The 21,055-nt window shown below is 34.9% G+C and overlaps 4 protein-coding genes, 1 long non-coding RNA gene and 1 other non-coding gene across 14 annotated transcripts; 5 read left to right on the forward strand and 1 right to left on the reverse strand.

The window, feature by feature from the left end:
* The first annotated feature begins 25 nt into the window (after nucleotides 1–25).
* Nucleotides 26–959, forward strand: LOC100867269 (inosine triphosphate pyrophosphatase). Its single transcript, XM_003690814.4, has 2 exons — nucleotides 26–270; nucleotides 361–959. Exon 2 carries the CDS (start codon nucleotides 362–364, stop codon nucleotides 932–934), a length of 573 nt encoding a protein of 190 aa, XP_003690862.1. The 5' UTR covers nucleotides 26–270; nucleotide 361; the 3' UTR covers nucleotides 935–959.
* Nucleotides 960–2,357: 1,398 nt separating this feature from the next.
* Vhdl (larval-specific very high density lipoprotein) lies at nucleotides 2,358–8,526 on the forward strand. Its single transcript, XM_003690825.4, has 16 exons — nucleotides 2,358–2,512; nucleotides 2,619–2,657; nucleotides 2,768–3,063; nucleotides 3,137–3,277; nucleotides 3,347–3,517; nucleotides 3,631–3,773; nucleotides 3,863–4,240; nucleotides 4,327–4,655; nucleotides 4,741–5,363; nucleotides 5,442–6,340; nucleotides 6,413–6,530; nucleotides 6,607–6,840; nucleotides 6,908–7,255; nucleotides 7,330–7,612; nucleotides 7,707–8,025; nucleotides 8,140–8,526. Exons 1-16 carry the CDS (start codon nucleotides 2,497–2,499, stop codon nucleotides 8,327–8,329), a joined length of 4,527 nt encoding a protein of 1,508 aa, XP_003690873.4. The 5' UTR covers nucleotides 2,358–2,496; the 3' UTR covers nucleotides 8,330–8,526.
* LOC147656583 (uncharacterized) lies at nucleotides 8,063–9,304 on the reverse strand. Its single transcript, XR_015294142.1, has 2 exons — nucleotides 9,045–9,304; nucleotides 8,063–8,325 (listed from the first exon to the last, which is right to left on the reverse strand). It is a non-coding gene; the product is annotated as an uncharacterized LOC147656583 (long non-coding RNA).
* Nucleotides 8,713–8,786, forward strand: TRNAN-GUU (transfer RNA asparagine (anticodon GUU)). Its single transcript has one exon. It is a non-coding gene; the product is annotated as a tRNA-Asn (tRNA).
* Phb1 (prohibitin 1) lies at nucleotides 8,737–10,983 on the forward strand. Of its 9 annotated transcripts, none has more exons than XM_086914224.1 (5): nucleotides 9,320–9,382; nucleotides 9,691–9,731; nucleotides 9,800–9,898; nucleotides 10,001–10,422; nucleotides 10,524–10,983. In XM_086914224.1, exons 3-5 carry the CDS (start codon nucleotides 9,814–9,816, stop codon nucleotides 10,830–10,832), a joined length of 816 nt encoding a protein of 271 aa, XP_086770350.1. In that variant the 5' UTR covers nucleotides 9,320–9,382; nucleotides 9,691–9,731; nucleotides 9,800–9,813; the 3' UTR covers nucleotides 10,833–10,983. The 9 variants fall into 9 exon arrangements, with proteins under 9 accessions (XP_012350353.1, XP_012350354.1, XP_086770350.1 ...); XM_086914227.1 differs by having other exon boundaries at nucleotides 9,325–9,382; nucleotides 9,698–9,731; XM_086914225.1 differs by having other exon boundaries at nucleotides 9,366–9,415.
* A 3,104-nt stretch (nucleotides 10,984–14,087) lies between these two features.
* LOC147656584 (uncharacterized) lies at nucleotides 14,088–15,028 on the forward strand. The gene is made up of 3 exons (XM_086914231.1): nucleotides 14,088–14,315; nucleotides 14,455–14,775; nucleotides 14,857–15,028. Exons 1-3 carry the CDS (start codon nucleotides 14,232–14,234, stop codon nucleotides 14,911–14,913), a joined length of 462 nt encoding a protein of 153 aa, XP_086770357.1. The 5' UTR covers nucleotides 14,088–14,231; the 3' UTR covers nucleotides 14,914–15,028.
* The last annotated feature ends 6,027 nt before the right edge of the window (nucleotides 15,029–21,055 follow it).

Here is a 21,055-nt window from a genome sequence, read left to right on the forward strand (position 1 = left end):
TAAATCTTTTTTAAATTATAAATATATTTTCATTTGGGATAAAAAATTACAGTTAGCAACACTGTCGAGAAAACATGCTGTTTCACATGCTTCGATTCGATTACTAAATATTGAAAAATACTTTTTATTCGAGTGTATAGAAATTGTTTAACAAGGTGCAACAAATATAATATTCATAAAATACATCTTTAATCATATCCTTTAATAAAAGTTTTATTTAATTTAATTGAAAAGATAACCAACGCATTTCACATTTTCTCCTTATAGCAGGTATACATATCTATAGGCATATCATAGGCATGTCTACCAACCAATCGAATAAAAAAGGCGCGAAGTTTTATATTTCAAATTTTTTTACAGAATGTCGAAACCAATAGTTTTTGTAACTGGAAATGTAAAGAAATTAGAAGAATTTGTGGCTATTCTGGGAACAAATTTTCCATTAGAAATTATAAGCAAGAAGATTGATCTTCCAGAATATCAAGGAGAAATAGATGATATTTGCAAAAACAAATGTCGAGCAGCAGCTGATTTAATAAAAGGTCCCGTTATTATTGAAGATACTTGCTTATGCTTTAATGCAATGAACGGTTTACCTGGTCCTTATATTAAGTGGTTTTTAGACAAATTAGGACCAGAAGGATTATACCAAATGCTTAATGGATGGGAAGATAAAACTGCGGAAGCAGTTTGTACTTTTGCTTATTGTTCAGGAAAATTGGAAGATCCAGTTTTACTGTTTCAAGGTAGAACGCAAGGAAGTATCGTGAGTCCTCGAGGTCCACGAGATTTTGGTTGGGATTCATGTTTTCAACCTTTGGACAGTGATAAAACTTACGCAGAATTACCGAAAGAAGTTAAGAATAAAATTTCTCATCGTAGTAAAGCACTGGAGAAATTAAAAGAATATTTTTTGAAAAACGTTGAACAATAAATCAATAAATTATATTTTTTGAAAATACAATATTTATTTATTTTTATGATTCCTATAAATAATTTAATAATTATATTTGCAAATTATCATAATTGAAAATATATCAATTGTTTCTTAATAGAAAATTGTTTACTATTTATTTAAGTATATATATATATATATATTTTTTTTTAATGAATGATTATATATCATCGAAACACGGAATTTTATTAGTAGTTTTATCAAAGATGATTTAGCATTTAAAATACATTTTGGCTGAAGTGGTGATAGCCGATAGATTTCGTTATTAAAGAATTTTTTAAGTTAACGGTAAACAGCAAGAAAATAATTTAAAAACTGATTCCGACAATCAACATTCCACAAATTATAAATACTGACGATATATTTATCTAAATGCTTGTAAAATGATGCAATCATTTTTAGTATTGTATTTGTATTGTGTTATATTATTTTATCGGTAAAAATTTAAGTTTTCGATCTTTTAAATTCTATAAATAGATACAAAGAAGGGGAAGTCTTTATTTTATAATACCATTAATTTCTGCTCATCGACTTAAATGGTATAACGTAATCATTGCAATTATATTGTTGATTGTCATGTGCGACGGTAAACACGCAATCGAATTTTATTTGTTGTTTTTTTAAACATTATTGATAAAGTCAATTATACTTATTAATCAACAATATTGTAATTTACATGTATAAAAAAAATAATCTCAAGGAAAATTCCAATCAATTTCCTATCATAATAAAATAAATGATTTCAATCAATTTTTCAATCAATGATATTCCGTATGAACATAAAAACTTTTACGATATATGATAATTGCAATAAAATCTGTATGCAGGATGAGTCAAATAAAGAGTAACAAGTATTTTTTTTTTATTCATAACTGTTATTTATAAATATTACATAGCTGTTTGATTTATAGACATTATAATTAAATATAACTTTGATGAGAGTTATCAAGATAAAAAAAATATTAATGACATTTTAATAAAAAAAAAAAAAAAAGAAAGAAAAGAACAATAAAATCACACTTCTCTTCCCTAAACAATTATTGTACAATTATAATTAATCTCTTCGTTAATTTAATTAAAATAAAAGGCAAAAGATGCTTACATGTTTATTTTTAAAGAAATTGGATTTTAAAATTTTTAACCCGATTCCTATATGCAACTTTATTTATAAATAAAATAGAAATATCTAAATATCCATTGCAATATATGACATTTTATTGGCGCGTAGAATAAAAAAAGAAGGAAGATTTTTAACATATAGAGATATATACGATCAAATACAAAAAGTACGAGTCAAGTTAAACTTGATTTTGATAATTTTTAAAAAATTATTCACGTAGTAATGTAACTTGTGATGGTGCACGAACGGGTTATCTTCCTCATTGATTACACCGGCATAGCCAGTTCGCAACACCCTTTCAAGAGGGGTTATCATTTTATTTGCATTTTCTTATTCTACCAGGATTTACAGATTTTTCGCCATATAAAAGGAGAATGCAGCACAGCAGCGTTAGTAGTCTTCTTACAAGGGTTACACTATAATGAATACCCTAATCGGTAAGTAACAAAAAAGGAAGAAAAAAAATTTCCTGTAATTTTATTTCTATTTTCAAAAACATTATTAATAATTTAAAATGACATATACATTCTTTAATTCTTTTAGTATTATTGGGGATCCTAACTACGGTGATTGCCGTTCCGGGTAAGTTAATAAAATAAATAACTTCTCAGATAACGAAATCGAGAACTTGAAGTGAATTCTGTATAAATAATTGAATCGTAGAAAAAATTTTTTATCTAATATTATTGCAGCTCCTTTTCCACATGGAAAACTTGTAACTTACAAATACATCGCTGATGCGAAGGCTGGTGTCATCGAGCCATCTTTATTCGCATCCAACTATGGCATCGAATGTTTACTTAACGTGCAACATGTCACCGACTCAATCTTGAAGAATACTTATTATGTTAATTTGACCAATATGAAATATAGATTATACAATGGATTTATGAAACATTACGAATCGCATTCTGTTACGGAATCGATCCCCGACGTAGCCAACGCGATTCTGAATCCTTTCCTCATCGTTTATGACGAAAATGGACACGTAAGAAGATAAAATTGAATGGAAACCGTGAGAATTTTTAACTTATTATCTTTATTCCTATCTTTATTTCTAGCTTAAAGGTGTAAAATTTATGGAAAATGAGCCGGGATGGTCGAAAAACATGAAAAAGGGTATCGTCTCTATGCTTCAATTGGACATGACTAATATTCGAGTTCAAACCCCAATAAAATCACACAGTTTCATAACTCACGAGGTAGGTAACGACTGATGGGAACATGATCTGAGATTTTTCGTTAATGTTCTCTTTGGTTGTTACCACTAGGACACCATTCACGGTACTTGCCAAGTAGCTTATAATGTTCATCCATTGGACCATGTAGGATCTAACAAAGAATTCGTCGTTACGAAGATTCACGAATCGAAGAATTGTACTCGTTTTACTTACCGGGAGATGAGCTATTTTGATTCCGAGCAATGTCATGTGGATGAATGGGTATTTAAAAAAAAAAAAAGAAAAGAAAAGATTTTTTTTTTACTTCTTTCTTGAAATAGTAAAGATAAAAACAATTTAAATCCAATATTATTTGTTCTTTTAATCTTATACAGGATGACATGAACACTGCTAGTAGACGCATTTTCGTGATAGAAAATCAAGACAACGAAGTTCTTATAAAAAAATTAATTGGTCATGGAACGATCAACTATATACCGTGGGTGGCTGAATCAGACACGCATTATCTTCTGACCAAGTAATCTCCAAAACGAATAAATATAAATATATATATATATAGATTCGAAATATCATAATTTTATTTTAGAATAATATCCGTTTTTGCAGCCAAACGTTGCATCTCAAAGACGTTGTTTCTGTATCCGAGCCACACTTATCGGACATCGTACGATTAAATCCTTCAATTATCGAAAATGTTATCTACGATGAATCTACGACTTCGAACGTTCCTCAAGCTGACATAGACATAACTCATGGTCGACACACCATCAAACTCGATGATTTTATTATAAAATTGAGAAAGATGTTGAACGAGGTTGCTGGTTATCTCAAAGAGAGCCAAATCGACAAGAAACAATCGGATTGGAAACATGATCAAACGATCAACAGGATTTTATACGTTATGAGTTTCATGGATGTCGCATCATTGGAACAAGTGTACAGCGAGATTCAAAATGATAAAGATGCGAACGGATCTGTGAAGAGGTATGCATATCTTGTCGACTAATGAAAAAAAATAATGCGATTAATGCGTATCTTGAGATAAATTCTTTTCAATTCTGTTCTTTTAGAAACATTTTCCTTGGAATATTGTCAAATGTGGGAACCCCAGCTGCCTGCTTTTTCACGCGAAACGTAGTCCGCACAAAGAGCGTTCCAAAATGGAATGCAATTACGATGCTTGGAAATCTTCCGATGCATGTAAAAGTTCCTTCGAAAAAACTGCTTGTGCAGATGGAAGAACTTCTTAACTTGGACGATTCTGTTTCTATGGAAGTTAAGGAGGCGAGCATATTCTGTTTTGCTACATTGATTCGTAAAACCTTTGAGCACGAGGAGACTGGAACCATAGATCCTCTTTTGGATAAATACTTGCATCACTTCATGGAACATATTAGAAGTACAATGCAATTTTTATAATACCTCGCTCCTATCCTTATCCCATCGATTATTCTTCGATGTTTATTCGATGATAAATGTTGCAGACGAACCGACGCATCATATGAAGATGGTATACATGATGGCCATGAAAAACGTAAGATTAACTCAGATTCTGAAATTTTTGGAGCCTATCATCCGTGGTGACGAAGTTGTGTCTGATAAACCGCACAATGTTCGCGCGCAAGCTATTTGGATCATGAAAAACGTAGTCTTCGAACATCCCGATTATTGTTATAACTTACTCTGGCCGGTTCTAACTGACGTTACCCTTCCAACAGCGGTTAGAATTGCCGCGTTTGATGTCTTGATGAACGAAACGCCTCAATTAGGACGGTTTATAAACGTTTACTGGTTGATGGTTTACGAGAAGGACGAACATCTCTATAATTATTACGTGGATACATTGAAAGGACTTGCTACCTCGGTAGATCCCTGTCTGATGCAGGTTCGAGAAATGGCTAAGAAATTATTAAAGTTCGTTCAAACGAGGAACGTTACTGGTCCATTATCGCGCAAATTTTACGTCGATTACGTGGATAAAAAGTATGAATATAACGAAAGAGTGAAAGGTTCCTTAATTGTGGATCATACATCTGGTTTACCGTACGTTGGTTCGATCGAACATATCGCGTCTGTCAAAGCACGTAAACCTGTCACTAAACTAGGAGTGAGTATTGTATTATAAATTTTGTTATAAAAATATTTAATCCTTGTAATATCATCTAACTATATTTCTATACTATAGATCCACTGGAATATAGATGGTTTGAGCGAGATCGTTAAGGATATCGATGAAAACGTGTTCGGCAATGTCGTACAAGCGATCAAAAATGACAATGTGAAAAATGTATTAATTTCAGCAGCCAAGATTATGCCGAAAATTAAAGATGTTAACGTTAATGTCATTTTAACAATGAACAACAATGTTGTTTCGATACTCCATTGCACCAAGAATAATTGGCAGAAAATTCTCAATGAATTGAAACAATGGAAAAAATTGATTACTGAATACATGGATGTTGTTAACTGGCAGACTGTTTTATATCACGATCATTATGAAATGCATATACCTACTGATCTTGGTGTACCAGCTATTTTGGCAACGAAAGTACCTTCTTTATTCTCTCTCGTAGGAAGCTTTGAAGTCTCTGAAGATAAAAATCTTTTAATCTTGAAACCAAAAATTAAATATCAGCAATGGATGCACGGCGAACACATAATGTCAATTTATAATCCTGTTGTTGATGTCTGGCACTCTGTTCATAGGACATCGTCTTTCGATGTTGTTTCACCATGCGAAATGAGCATTGGCTGGAACTGGAAAACGAAAAGTCTTAAAATTACATGGCCAAGATTGCCAGTTTCGGACTTCTCGGTTGCGGGAATATCGATTTACGGTAAAAATTACGTCACCATTTTAAACGATGAGCATGATCTGCTGAAAAAGTTCTGTTCTACTTGCCATCATTATGAAGTTGTTGCCAATAACGTCAATTTGAAAACATACGAGAATACTTTCGATTCAAAGGATATTGGAACTCGATTTAAGATGCAATATCATTGCGACAATGACTTTATTCCGGTTTCTCTTATGGATGAATGGCTTGTAGGACTTTCAGAGTCGAAGACAATCGAAAACAGTATGTGAGTAAGAATTTAAGAGATAATAAAAAACAAGGGAAAAGAATAACATTAAAATTTATTTCCGTTATACAGGATACAGGCTGTTATAGCAATCCGTCATAAAATAATGAGCGACGTAATTTTAGGACAAGGAAAAAGTTGTTCTCTTGTATGTAAAGCTGAACCAAGTATCGTTTATCCTACTTCGGTGGTAAATTGAAAAAATTCTTTTGCATTTAATAACATCAGAACACGCACATATTTTAATGTTTTTTTTTTCTTATTAGATCGACTTAATTGGAAAAGTTAGCATTCAAGATTTTCACGAAACACAAAAAATGGATCTTTTACGCAGTAAGAGGATCGATATTCGTGGAAATTTAAATGCTAAAGCAGCTTCCACTAATGAATCTATAAGACAATGGGATATGAATCTTAACATTATATTGTCTCAGGGACATGTTAATAATAGTATGAGAATTATGATTACTCGTACCATACCAGAAGAGAAAAATTTAAAGGTTTGTAAGAATTAAAATTCCTAAAATGAAGCATTTTTAATAAAGAATATTCGATATATTCTTTTAGATATGTATTGAGGCACAAAATGAATATCCAGAGATTACTGATGATTTATTAACAGTTAATGGAAAGAAGGAAACTAATACAAAAATGACGATTACTATGGGACAAACGAAAGAAGATAAGTGTGTACGCGATGAAATGGATGTCACAATCATCATGAAAGGCGAAATGTTAGAAGAACAAAAGAATCAAATGAGCTATGACAGCATGTATATTGAATGTTACAATCAAAGTCAGAATCCTTTGTTCCACACCAAGAGTTCGAAAGTTCCTAAGACTAAAGAATGCATTGAAGAAGATATACTTCATTCAACTTTGAGGAAATATACTTTAGATACGACCGTAAGAAAGGTAAATTTTTTTATAGTTTAAGATTCATAGCGATGATAGTTTAATACGAATGATTTTTATTATTTATTTTATAGGTACCTCAGCAAATAATGTCGACTGTAAATATAGTTCATGATAAATTGCGTGCTGTTTTCTTCGATCATATGAAACATACTTGGAACCATGTACAGCCTGGAAACGCAAGAATTGTCTTAGAATTCCCATACTTGACATCTGTTCTTAATCTAGCTGTTACAACTCCGACACACAGTTACGAATTACTTCAATTACCATTTGGTAATCCAGTTTGGAATATATGGATGGATAATATTCATTACTCTATGTCAATATTGAACGATTATTTTAATGAAAAAATTAGTAAGTTTTTAATTATTTTACTATGATAATTTCAATTATTATGCTGATTTGATTTGATATATTTTTATATATTATTTTTTATTTTTGTCTATAGAATTGTGCACAATTTATCCTCGACTTCTTAATCCCACTATTAATGATGCTATTACTATTACTTGGAATGGTATCGTTCAATTTATCAGATCAGACGAATGGATCTTGATGTCTGGTGATCATGTACATCATACGTATAGTATCTTTGTAAAATTAGTGCAAAATAAGAAATTGGCTTTAAGAGTTTATATTGGTGAACATGAAATAGAAATTATGCCTCTTGAAACAAAAGTATCTGTGAAAATAGATAATAAAATTATCGATGATTATCAAAAAGGTATTATAGTATCCGAGAACGAATCACGTTCTTATCCTATGAGGTAAACTTAATTTTTCAATAAATTTATTCTGTTTTAATTTCATTTTCTAAAGATATTTCTATTTGTATATTATAATACAACTGTAACATATATTTTTTTTTTTTTTTTGTACAGATTAACCACTGCCTATAACTATGTAGTAATTGATTCACAAACGATACCAGTTCATATTTTCTATAAAGTAGACAGTGTGACGGTTTCTCTGCATACTGATCTTCAGAGTCAAGTAACTGGAGTCTGTGGTAGCATGGACGTTATGCATAAAGATGAAATTCCAGTCGTACATAGTGTTTCATATCTCTAATAAAATGAAATGGAATCATCTAATCATATTTTTCATCTTATGAAACATGTTTTTTTTGTCATTATTTAGAATCGTTTAGCAGCAGTTATTGATTTTAATATTATAATTATATTAACAATCAATAATTTCTTTTTAGGATAATACAGAATGATGATGTAGTTACAAAGAATGAAAAAATAAAATTTTACTTTGGAAAATTTTTGATTTTTTACAAAGGTTATTATTAACTTGTTTTTATTATAATATACGTATATTTATATCATATTAATTATCAAAGAAAAAAAAATGATGTGTCAAAATTTATCTTATAAATATAAAAAAAATTTAAATATACTGTTAAAAATAAATTTTAAATTTTGTAATTTGAACTCGTTTGTCACGTGGCCTCCGTGGCGCAATCGGCTAGCGCGTTCGGCTGTTAACCGAAAGGTTGGTGGTTCGAGCCCACCCGGGGGCGATTATTTTTTCGTTATTAATTTTGCAAAAATCAAAATAATATAATTTTTGCATATTTATTTTGATAAGAATAATATACACACTTATATTAAAAATGTGTATTGCATAAATAATTGTAATATAGCAATAGTATTATAATATTTTAATAAGTATTGCATCAGAGCCATTAAAAAATTGTAAGAAGAATCAAAAATTTATATTTGAATCAAATATTTAATATTAAATTAACTTCGTGTAATGAAAATAATGATGTACTAACCTCTTCTGATAAATTTATAAATTTAAAACGAGTGAATCACATATTAAAATACTTTGTAACAGAAAATAATAAAATAAAACGCTGGAATAAAACTCTGGTGTATAAATTATATAATATATAACTTGATATATAACATAATACGTATTATGTAATATCATTTAAATTCTAATTATTTTCCACATATTGAATATTGCGATTGTTCTATATTTCTTTATTCGTAATATTTGCATTTTAAATTTACCTCCGAAAATCTAAGTGGCGCTATTGTCGACCTGCTTGAAATTTGGCTAGACTCCATCTTACTTTTGCCGACACCCATACGCAGTACGAGAAGAAAAGTGAGTTCTTATTCGAAAGACAGCATTTATTACGTAAGAATAAACTATATCAATAAGAAAAACGTTAATTATTTTTTAATATAACAGTGTTTTCTATTTTTAATTACACGTATCTTTAATTATATACAGATTTGATTGAGACCGCATGTGGTTGGTTTTTTATAGCATTTTTAAATATTTTACTTGTTTTTATGATATAGTTTTATTAAATATTGTCTTTCTTGATATAATCATGTTTTTATAATTCGATAAAAATAATGATTTATATTTATTTCGTATAATACAAATTCATATTATAATTTTATTAGTTTATAGGTTAAAGTTGTTTGACCACGCTTTAGTTAAGTTGGTTAGTGTTGCATCATAATACATTTCATCTATTTTTTTTATTCAAATGACTTTTTATTTTTATTTCAGGTATTTTATTAAAAATGGCTATGTTTTGGAATAGATTAGGACAGCTCGGTGTGGGTTTAACTTTGACTGGTATCGTTGTTAATAATGCTTTATACAATGGTTAGTTTATACATTTATATATATATACGTATGATGAAATTATTGTGAGATGTTTTGTGATATCGAATTTTATTTATAATTTTTATGAATTGTCTGTTTTAGTTGATGGAGGTCACAGAGCTGTTATTTTTGATAGATTTACTGGAATAAAGAACCAAGTTGTAGGAGAAGGAACACATTTTATTATTCCCTGGGTACAGAGACCTATCATATTTGATGTTCGATCTAGACCAAGGAATATTCCTGTAATCACTGGAAGTAAAGATCTGCAAAACGTAAACATCACACTTCGTATTCTCTTCAGACCCATACCAGATTCTTTGCCGAAGATCTATACTGTTCTTGGTATAGATTATGCTGAAAGAGTATTGCCATCTATTACAAATGAAGTATTGAAAGCTGTAGTTGCTCAGTTTGATGCAGGAGAACTAATCACACAGAGAGAGATTGTCTCTCAAAAGGTTAGGGAAGACTTAACAGAAAGAGCCACACAATTTGGATTAATTTTAGATGATATTTCTATTGTAAGTGTATCTTAATTCTTGTTTCTTAACCGATGTATAATACTTTATTTGATTTTATAATCTTTTTATTCATATTTATATTTTTTATCTTTTTATTTCAGACACATTTAACCTTTGGAAAAGAATTTACTCAAGCTGTGGAGATGAAGCAAGTAGCACAGCAAGAAGCAGAAAAGGCCCGTTTCTTAGTAGAAAAAGCAGAACAGCATAAGAAAGCTGCTATTATTAGTGCAGAAGGTGATGCTCAGGCTGCTAGTTTAATTGCAAAGTCCCTTGGTGAAGCAGGCGATGGTTTAGTTGAACTTAGAAGAATTGAAGCTGCAGAAGACATAGCTCATAATCTTTCTAGATCTCGTCAAGTAGCTTATTTGCCCCCAGGTCAAAATGTTCTACTTAACTTACCGCAGTAAAAATATAAACTCGAATAAAAATTATATATATAAGTTGTGCATTTATATTGTAATGTATGAGTTTTGATGCAGTAATGGTGTATTATCAATAGAAAAATTTTAATATGCAAAAATGTTCTTAGGTAGATAAATGAAAATAATTTTTCTAGAATTTTAGTTTATATTCTTAATTATTCTAAACATGTTTTTTTTCATAGTTATGTAATGATTACTCGAAAAACTGATATCATCTATTTTTGCTAGTTTTAGGTAAATTTATTTTTCAGAAGAGGATTCCTTCAATGATTTAGAAATCTTAATGTTAAATTAAAAAATTTTAAATAATGTTTTAAAAATCGAAATATTTAAGCATTTACAAGATCGCTTTTTTATTTCAGGATTATTTTATCAAAATTTATTGCCTTTTTATCTCGATTCGATCATTCATACGAGTAAATTAATAATTCAGATGTATTTTTAATTTAAACATCAAAATAATGAATATTGCATTTTTACAGAAAATATATAATTTTTAATAAAATTTATATTATAATTCGGATAAATCGAATACATCTACCATATATTTAATATATGGTGTATTTGTGAGTAGTATTTGTAAATTAGTAAATATTTCAAAGAGTAATATGTAAAAGATTTAATTTGAATTTAAATTTTATTTTTTCAGAGTAGATGTTTTTAAGAGGTTTTATTTCATTCACACCTCATTCAATTTCCAAATATTGAATCTTCTCTTTAGAAATATCTATACCTTGAGATTGATATAATATTTTATTATATTCATATTTAATTGTAATTATTTCATCACGAAATTTTAATCAGAGAAGACATTGAAATCTTATCGCAGTCATTCATTCGTTCGAATCGCCAATCAATTACGACGATCAATCAACGACCGAAGATTAATGAAAGATTATCGCAGTGGGGGTCCACTGGTTCAACGTTTGTCGGCATTACCAGTTAATAAAGGAAACAATTTGTCAGAATTTGACGAACACTGTGGGGTTTCTTTTACGGCTTGTGTCGAAATTGGAAATACGTGTGAATAACATTTTGTGCGATTAACACAATTTCCGTAAATCGAAACCCGTAATTTTTTTTTACTTAATCGACTATTTCTTGCATTAGTAAAGATATTATAATTTGAAGAAAATATATCCAAGATTTGATTAGTATTTATAATAATAAATAATGAATTATCCGGGAGAACTCGGTCTTGAAGAGAAAGGGAGTAAGATCGAGGCGGTAGGAGTACGAGGCAAAAGCAGATTAGCGTGAATAATGAAGACACGACCGCGTGAAAGCCTAAGCGGGTCTCCTTAAGTCTGCTCTTTCGAGTAGAAGCCGAAGCCGGAAAGGAAGGATACTGGCTGAGAGGTGGGACGGATAGAAAGGAGGTAGAAGCAGTTAATTACTCCTCCCATCCAGAGGATAACGACTTCCCCTTATTTGTCGAGAGGCGCAAACAGCCAACCCTCGGTGAAATCCCTTGGCAAGATGCTTTCTCGGATATGTAGTACCTTGAGATGGTCTTGGGACCATCCCATAACTTTAAACATTACCTCGTTTCTATGAACATTGATGGATCGAGAAGTTATACAGGTACTTTTTTAATTGTACATACTCGACTTAAGCTTATTAAACGTACCTTAATAAATTTTAATTTATGACTTGTAATAGAAAAGTCATAAATTTAGGGATTCTCATAAGTTCATAAATTTTGTTTTCACAATATATCGTATTTTGGATAAATTTTCACTTGAAACGATAATGATTGTAAACGTAAGCAATTTACCTATTGATACTAATGTAAATTGCTACATCGCCATAAACGGTAATCGAACGCGAAGAGCAATGATAAAATTTTCGCGATATTCTCAAAATTATGACACGCGAAACGATATTTTCGCTTTTATAAATAATAGTGTAAGCAATATTGTGTAAGAATTTGTTAAAACATAATAAAATTTCTGAAGAGTTATGATCAGGATTATGTCGAAATGTACGACATAAGTACTGCAAATGACAAAGAATTCGACACATTTGCCGGGCCATGCATATGTACAACGAAATAAATAAATAGCTGCATTCGGGCACTCGTACGAGAAACGTAGAGAACGAGAGAAGGGAAACTAATTATGAAAGAAATCATAATAGGCGCACATGCACCGCGGGCTGTCGAGCTGACGATTGCTTCCTCTGCATCTGCACCTGTTACTGCGATCCTACGGTTGCATTGATGCACGCGAGCCGCATATGCCGATGGCCTTCCTCGGAGACACGATCGCCTAAAGCGATAATTTCCTTTTGAGAGTTCGTAACTTGCAGAATTTCGTAAATATCCAGAAGCTAAGGTGATAGTTTTTATAATTTCTTATATATATATATATGTATATATGGCACATTCTTGCCTCTATATATTCATACTTTATTCTATTTCATTTAATATTTCATTGTAGAATTAATCACGAATCACGTGCAATATTCACGTAGCATTTTGTTCGTTCATGCTAAAGAAATCACCGCTTTGAAGCGACTAACGTGGACCGCTACGTACGGATATTGTTAATTAAAGCGGGAAACGAAAACATCCCTCGATGGTTCATAATTACATCCCTCTTTCTACGCACAAAGAATATAGGACTTCAGGGCATATGATGAAACACATTGACCATCGTCCGAATTAAAGTCCAGAAAATTGAATGGGTCACGACGTTAAATAACCATATTTCGTCCTTTCGTGTGTTTTCATTAGTTGCTTTTACGGATGCACAAAATTCATGCGACTCGCCGCTATCATTTTCGGTAAGAGAAAGATCAATAAATGTCGAAATGCCGTTCTCTATTTATATATAACATTTCGTCAACATTTCGAAACTCGGTATTATAATCAAATATACTATATCAAATATATATTAGTTTATCGCTCGAAGATAAAATTAGAAATCCAGGGGCCAATGATATACAATGATATATTGCATCTTAAAGTGTTTCAACTTATTAAAGTAAGCGCCATTCGGTTAGCATAATCGTATGTTGGGATCGGCTGCATCTCTTCACCCTCATCGTTCCCATTTTCGTGCAGCTCGCACGCGAGGAGTAATTTTCAATAAATGCAGCTGGCACGATTTTGTCGTTGATCCTCTTCTAGTTGATGCACGACCAACGGTAGTCTCGCCATTCATCTCATACTTTTCTTGTTTCTTCTCTAGGTTCGAAAACGTTGTTGCGCTGATGCACGAGACCAATAAGAAAATATAGTTTCGAACATCCGACACCTCGTACGATTGCCATTCACTTTTCGCCATAGAACGAACAGTTTAGACCAGACCCTCGGGGAAGTTCCGTGGCAGATTGATTTACATCGCAGTCAGCCTCGAGCCGGCCTGTAATCTCGCGACTATGCCGGGCAGAATACACGTGACTACCGTCTCATCCCTTTCACGACCTCCAGGGTGCGTTAGAGCTCGAGTGTCTCGACGAGAGGTAACCAACTTACGCTTAATATTGCGCGAATTAGTTGGCCAACTGCGCTTGATAACCGGTCATTTAAACAATCATTTCCTCCGTCCTTTATTTTTACACTATTTTCTTTCTCGCGTGTCTCTATTCCGATTTCGGCTAGCTTGAACGGACAGCGAAGCTTGGTGGAACAAAGGGTGAAATTTTCGAACAGAAAGTGGGGCTACTGCTCCCGTTAGCACGTTTCCTCTTCAAGTGTGCTCAGGAAGTACGCAGGTCATCGCGTGCACAACTCCGCGAGACGATCGTGGCTCTCCATTGTCAACGGCGCACGAAGAGAAAAGAAAGTTCACGGCTATGGGGTTACCTGCTGTCTTCAGGGTCACCGTTATCCAGCGATCATCTTGCATATACGATTGAAACTAGAGCGAATTTTTCAATTTCACAACGAATAACGAAGTGGCGTGAATTTACTGAGAGACTCGTACGTATCACAATTGGCATTGTTTATTTTGTAATCGATCAAATTTTTTACCAATTTCTCTATAAATTATCGTCATTTCAGATGTTCAGTATCAGTTTCCACGCTCATAACGCGCTTCTATCCTACAAGATTATCTAATGAATTCCAAGTGCTCAACTCTTCAGCCGATACTCTCTAGTTTACCTTGCTCGTTACTCAGCTTGTCCTCATTAACCGTAGCCGTTCTCCAAGTTCATCTTCCTACTCGTGTTGCTCTAGTTTATCTCTCCTTGCCTCTCGTAATCGTTCACCAAGCCGTTTCCTCGACCAGGATGGACGTCGACAAAGCCGCGTCTTGCTGTTCCCACAGGAGCGTCTTTCGTGCTGGCCGTACGAACATTAATTCGGTCAGGAAGGAATGAGCAGCGAGAAGAGGGGGAGGGAGGGGCAAGGAGGAAAGGGAAGAAGGACAGAAGGGAACTTGTAACATGTGTGTAACGCAAGGGGCGTTCCGTGGTTGCGGTCCCGTCCATCTGTGGCAAGGAGTTCAGACGTAATTGCTACATCCTCAGATGCTGTTACCTGTGTATGCACATTCGCAAAAATCGTCGCAAGAGATGGATCGAATCGAATGGTAAACACGATTCGAATTGTTTAACAATTTATTTCATATATTAAGATACATATCAATCCATTGTTCGGATCGAATTCGTACGTCGATTAAAAATTACCGAGTTTATTAGAACGTAGACTGTTTCTGTTAAGAGGACACGTTTTGAACGTGATAGATTATTTCTCGAGTTTTTGGTTAACAAATTTTTGGTTTTTCATTGGTGAATAGACGCAAATACAAGATGCAAATCGCAATGCGCGTGCGTGTGCTCATGGGTTCTTCCGTCACGCGACGTGCCGCGGTCATCGGTACCTGTTTTCTTCTTCTTCCTCTTCTCTCTCTCCTCAAAACCGACCCTCCTTTTTGTTCGAGCTTTTTCGTGAACGGTCACTCGTTGCACGTGAAGACGAATTCCCGCGGGTGCAAATCGTCGTGAAATTGACGGTTCCTGTGAAGATGGATGTCAATTTGACGTACGCCCGAGGTACCACGTCGTGAGGAATTAACGATTCCTGAGTTTCTTTACCTCGTACTGTTTTTTGCACAGCATAGATTTTTAAGAAATCTTTACGATAAGAATAACAACGTTTTTCACACAAAGATTAAAACTTGATATTGCTTTTGTTTTCTTTTATCAAAATTAAAGTTTCGTTTGTAGAAATGATATATAGATTTCTTAAGAGAAAATAACGATTCCATTTTTACCATAATTTTTATGCTTGCTGTTAGTAATATTATCAAGATTAATCTAAATGAAAGCGCGATTATATCATAAATCTTCATTAAGAAGGAAAAAAAGATTGACGTATAGCAGTATTAATGCTTTATATTTTCCTTTAATTTTGGAATAACTTTCCCAAAGAAAGTTACGCGATTCTTTCTCCCTAATTTATTTATCGAATCGTGCTCTTAATTCAGCGCGAGATTTTAATTCCTCGAGTCCAATAGAGGAGCCGTAGTGCGGGGATTCATTATTTTATCGTTTGCCAAGCAAACAGACTGGCCGAGGGTGCTTCTGAATCTTCCTTGGCGCTCTCGCTATTCGAAATGAAGGGTTGCTCGTAAATGGTGGGTTAACCTGCTCCTGGTCCCTGCCTCGAAAATCCTTCGGATCTTCTAATTCAATTAGAATCGAGCCGTGAAGAGACCTATAGTCAGCCAGGCTATTAGTGCTACCTTATCATTAGATTTTGACCCATTCGACGTATCAGCAATTCGATTGTTAAAGCAAGAAAAACCAAAATTTTTTCCCGATATATACAAGTAACAAGAATTACAACAGTAATTTTGCGTTTCCTTCGAATATACTCGAATCTAATTTATCGATTCCACTTGTCGATCATCTTTGATTACAGTTCGCTTTATAAGAATGGGGTTGCGTCTTCGATCGTTTCCGCTAGCACCGGAAGTTGGACCTGTAATTTTCTGCCTATAATTTCAACCGAATCTTCGTCAAATCCGTGACGTCAGTCACTCGTCGAAGATTAAAATCGTCCTCTTTCTCACGTGGCAAATTTTTATCCGGCGGAAGAGGAAAAAAAAAAAAAAAAGAAAACAGAAAAAGAAGAAGAAGAAAAGAAATAACGCTCCAATATTCGTATCGAATAGAAAGTCATCGGAGAAAGAAATTTAGACAAATTATCCTGTTGGAATTTAATTGGAACGAGTGCGACCAGCTTAATTTCACGTTGAATGGAGAGAGAGAGAGAGAGAGAGAGAGAGAAAGAGGTCCACCACCCCAAGCATCTTTTCAAAGATCTCCATGTGTCTCGGTGTGCGGTTGCCGCCCTTGCGCCTCGGTGGCAGAAGCAGACGTTGTAACGCCGAGATTTACAGTGGCGCTTGTAGGCAATAAGTCATGTCCAGTGAACATGTCGCCTACCGCAGACCTTCCACGCGTGGCCCGTCTGCATATATAAAGATGGCCGTGCCATGAAACGCGATACGTGCATACGAGCAGCCACTCCTTCTCGATAATATCACCACGATTCGTTCTGCCACGATTTCGGTGCATTCGTTCCTTTCAACCTTCGTCCAACTTTATTTCGATTAAGTTCCTCCCAAGTTTTTTGTCACAGTTAAAGCTCGCTGCTTGTTTCCGTTTCTTCTAATCGAATCATGTTGATGTTTCGCCGGTAAAGAATCGAAGGCTCGATCGCAGAAAGGAGGAATATTTCTACGCCGTGGAATTTTTTCATCGAGCGTATAATAATCTTGGAATTTTTCTTTTATCCTTTCGCATTATCATAATCGCAAAATCATAAAATTATGCTCTACGTATCAAGCTCTACATATACGGGAGAATTTTTTAGCGATCAAAGCTGATAGATTTAAAAATGGAGAGAGAGAGAGAAACGAATATAGACACAGAGGTGATGGAAAATAGAGATTCGAGGAGAGTGAAGATCTCAGCCCGAAGTGTGACCTCCGACCCCCGTGGATCTCGGCGCATAATGCCTTATTGTAATTACAATAAAGGTTATCTCGTTGGGATTTCGAGGCTCCAGGCCCATTCAGTCATTCGCGTTATTGAGATGGTAAGCGAGGAAGGAGAGACCGTGTTACTTGTTCCTTGGCCATCGAGGAGGAGATGGAAGAGGGAGAGGAAGCGAATGCTACATCGGGATATAAGAGAGGACGACGCGTGCGTGTGTTTCTTGGACGTAGACGAACCAGAAATCATGTGGGCGATAAGGTATCGGGATATTGTGTATCTGACCGGGCCGTGGAACCTGAAGAAGATAGATAGCCCGATACTGTAGGTTTCGCGAGGAACGGAGAAAGATGTAGGCGTGCAAAGAAGGCGAACGAAGAGGGATCAACGAGTGGAGAAACGATCGTTGCCCGATTCGAATTTCATCGTGCAGGGATCAACCCGGGGATCCTTGTGTGAACAATTACGCTTCGTCTACGCTCCTCTTCCTCCCCTCCCTGCTTTAAATATGTTTCCATAATATTCCCGATCGAAAAAAGGATTACCGTTAAACGCATCGATCAAAACGATGAATCGAGTCGTTGTTGTTTGTACGTTGTTTCGGGAAATGGATAGATAATGCTGCTGTTTTTCGATGTATTGGTCCGTATAAAAAAAAAAAAATCGGAGGGAGAGATAAAAACGGAGAAAGAGAGAGAATGAGAAAGGAGAATAGAGGCAAAAAATCGGAGAAAAGATGGAGTGGAGCGGAAAGCAGAAGAAGGTAAAAGGGCCGAATGGGGAGAAAGAGAGAGAGAGGGAGGAAGGGAAGAAAGAGGACGACGAAGAGGTGCCTTTTCAATTAATTCGTTTGCGCGTAAACGCCTCTTCCTGCCGATGATTTACGGATTTGCAATCGACGGATCTCTCTCTCTCTCTCTCTCTGCACCGACCGATCCTCGAGCGTGCTCGAGCGTGTAGTGAATCAGTCACGAAGGCGCACGTGTGCTTTATGCACACGTATGCATCGATGCGAGGGAAAATACGAGTACGTACCTGAGCGAGCGCAGTATTCGAGCAAGGCTGAATCAAGGGGAACTTTTAGATTGAACGACTTGGGGAATTTCATTCGAAAATCGTTTCCTTTTACTTTAAATTAGATGCGCATTCGTCGATTTGACGATCAGTATAGACGATCGTGGGATCGTGGGGACGACAATTTCGATTCGAATCGATAACGAAGATATATTAATGATCGGCGTGGACCGTATAATTATCCGAATATTAATAATTTAATCAGTTATGTGATTAACAGGTGGTTTAACGAATCTCTCGTTTCTCTTTTCTCTTACATTGGGGGTTTGGAAAGCAATCGGGGGCGGTACCGACGACCACACAAGCCGCTCACGTGAATCACGTATCCAAAAATACGAGTGTACACGAGTGTACATCCTTCTTTATTATATTATACTCGTCTCGATCGCCGCCGTAGAATCGATTTAAATCGATTGATTTCGTAATCGAGAGAGAAAATAACGGTAACGATAATTTTCTGCATCGAATACCCGTTTCCTTTAATAATCTACCAATTTTTCGTTATCGTTAGAAGAGTTAAAAATGAATCTGAAAAGAAGAAAGAAGGAGGAGGAAATTGGTATTCAAATACGATGCTACGAAGTATTACAGGAGCAACTTTAAATTACTATTGGCGTACGATCACTTATTTCTTCTTGCCATGCGTTACACTACCCGTTACCTCTTACCGCAGAGGGTGTGATTTACGTGTCCCCTGATTTACACTGATTACGGGCCCCGCTACGTCGCAAAGCAAATATTGCCTTCTTCTTCTTCTTCTTCTTCTTCTTCTTCTCCTTTCGTTTCGTACAATTGGTCAGCCGACCTGTAAGTCGTTCGTTCGGCACTCCACTCTTCCGAGCAACATCAATTCTCGTTGATTGATTTTACTCGGGTATTAAATTAATCTCCCCGGAGATGGTCACTCCGCGATAACTTTTAATCAATCGTTTTTTCCTTCGTTATTAAAATCGCTTTTTTAAATTTAAAATTTTTTTCCTTTTTTAAATTCGCGAATCTTTTCGATTTGGTCGATCCTCGCGATTTGTTTCGACGCTAATTTTTTCCAGAGAAACGAAATAATACATTGTTGCGAATCGCGTGTCACCGTTTCTCCTGAACTTTCTTCCTTTTTCCAAAGAATGCTTCGAAATCTCGAGATAACCGGTTCTGCCATCTTCTCGTTCTTTTCCAATTTCACTCGAACCGGATGATACTCGTTAAAGATTCGTTCGTGCTGGTAAATCGTGATACGAGCTAGAGTTTACACTCGAATCCTCCTAGTGTTTATCACCTCGTGAACATGCCGTGGCAAATTAGCTCGGGATGCGTTTAAAAGAGCGATCGTGCACGAGACCCTCTACTCTTTTTTACTCTTTTCCCTTCCCATTTCTCCCCGCTGAATCTCTTCCAATTTTCTTCCATTTTTCTGCCTTCTCTTTTACACGATTTCTTCCCTTTTTTTTTTTCTTTTTTTTTTCTCTTTTTTTTCTCTCCCCCCAGTTATCGAATCGAAGAGGGGAAAAAAATGTTCGATACGCGTAAATTCACGTAATATTTAAAGCGTTGGAAACACAGCGTGGCAAATTGGATCGTGTTTCAGGGGCTGTCTCTTATTCTAGGATTTTATCATCACCTCGACCTTTTTTCCTCCTTGTCCCGTTTCGGGATACATTTCTCTCCCTCCCTCTCTCTCTTCTTCCCCCTCCTTCTCCTTCTTCTTCCTCTTCTTCAAAGTTTCTTTTTGCTCTTCCGGAGCGTCTTCGAGGAGGAGCCCTCCGGCAAACGTGACCGGACGGGCCCGAATCATAAATTCCGCCGAGTAATGTAACGTCCGCCGCGATTATTTACTGATACTTACTCGATGTCCAGAACCTACCCGGAGCAACCTACCCAGTGTACCCTCAGACTTTTCTCCCGCTCGAGACGAGCCCACCGATTCGTTTCAACCACTCTCGCCGCGTTCAATTTCGTCACAAATTGTTCACAACGATCGATCCAATCTGAGCGAACGATTAAGAATTAAAGCAAGCGAGAATTTCTTTCTTTTTTTTTTTTTTTCAAATAAAAACGGGATGTTCAAAGGGATCACTCGTTTTTTCCGCGAAAATGCGTAACGAATTACTGTCACCGCAGATATTAACGGGATAGCACTCTTCTTGGCTGGAGAATAAAGGAGGGAAGTTGGGGCGTATATTATC

The sequence above is a fragment of the Apis florea genome, unplaced genomic scaffold, assembly GCF_048593485.1.
Source record: "Apis florea isolate Af1SG1 unplaced genomic scaffold, ASM4859348v1 contig_3587_pilon, whole genome shotgun sequence".
Taxonomy (NCBI): Eukaryota; Metazoa; Arthropoda; class Insecta; order Hymenoptera; family Apidae; genus Apis; species Apis florea.

Coding starts and splice junctions, on each gene's coding strand:
- LOC100867269 (XM_003690814.4), top strand. CDS start 362: ATGTCGAAACCAATAGTTTTTGTAACTGGAAATGTAAAGAAATTAGAA.
- Vhdl (XM_003690825.4), top strand. Junction 4,241..4,326: donor GCGAACGGATCTGTGAAGAG/GTATGCATATCT, acceptor CTGTTCTTTTAG/AAACATTTTCCTTGGAATAT. Junction 6,841..6,907: donor CAGAAGAGAAAAATTTAAAG/GTTTGTAAGAAT, acceptor ATATTCTTTTAG/ATATGTATTGAGGCACAAAA.
- Phb1 (XM_012494899.3), top strand. CDS start 9,814: ATGGCTATGTTTTGGAATAGATTAGGACAGCTCGGTGTGGGTTTAACT. Junction 9,899..10,000: donor TAATAATGCTTTATACAATG/GTTAGTTTATAC, acceptor TGTCTGTTTTAG/TTGATGGAGGTCACAGAGCT. Junction 10,423..10,523: donor TTTTAGATGATATTTCTATT/GTAAGTGTATCT, acceptor TTTTTATTTCAG/ACACATTTAACCTTTGGAAA.
- LOC147656584 (XM_086914231.1), top strand. CDS start 14,232: ATGCCGGGCAGAATACACGTGACTACCGTCTCATCCCTTTCACGACCT. Junction 14,316..14,454: donor CTCGAGTGTCTCGACGAGAG/GTAACCAACTTA, acceptor GATTTCGGCTAG/CTTGAACGGACAGCGAAGCT. Junction 14,776..14,856: donor GTGAATTTACTGAGAGACTC/GTACGTATCACA, acceptor TCGTCATTTCAG/ATGTTCAGTATCAGTTTCCA.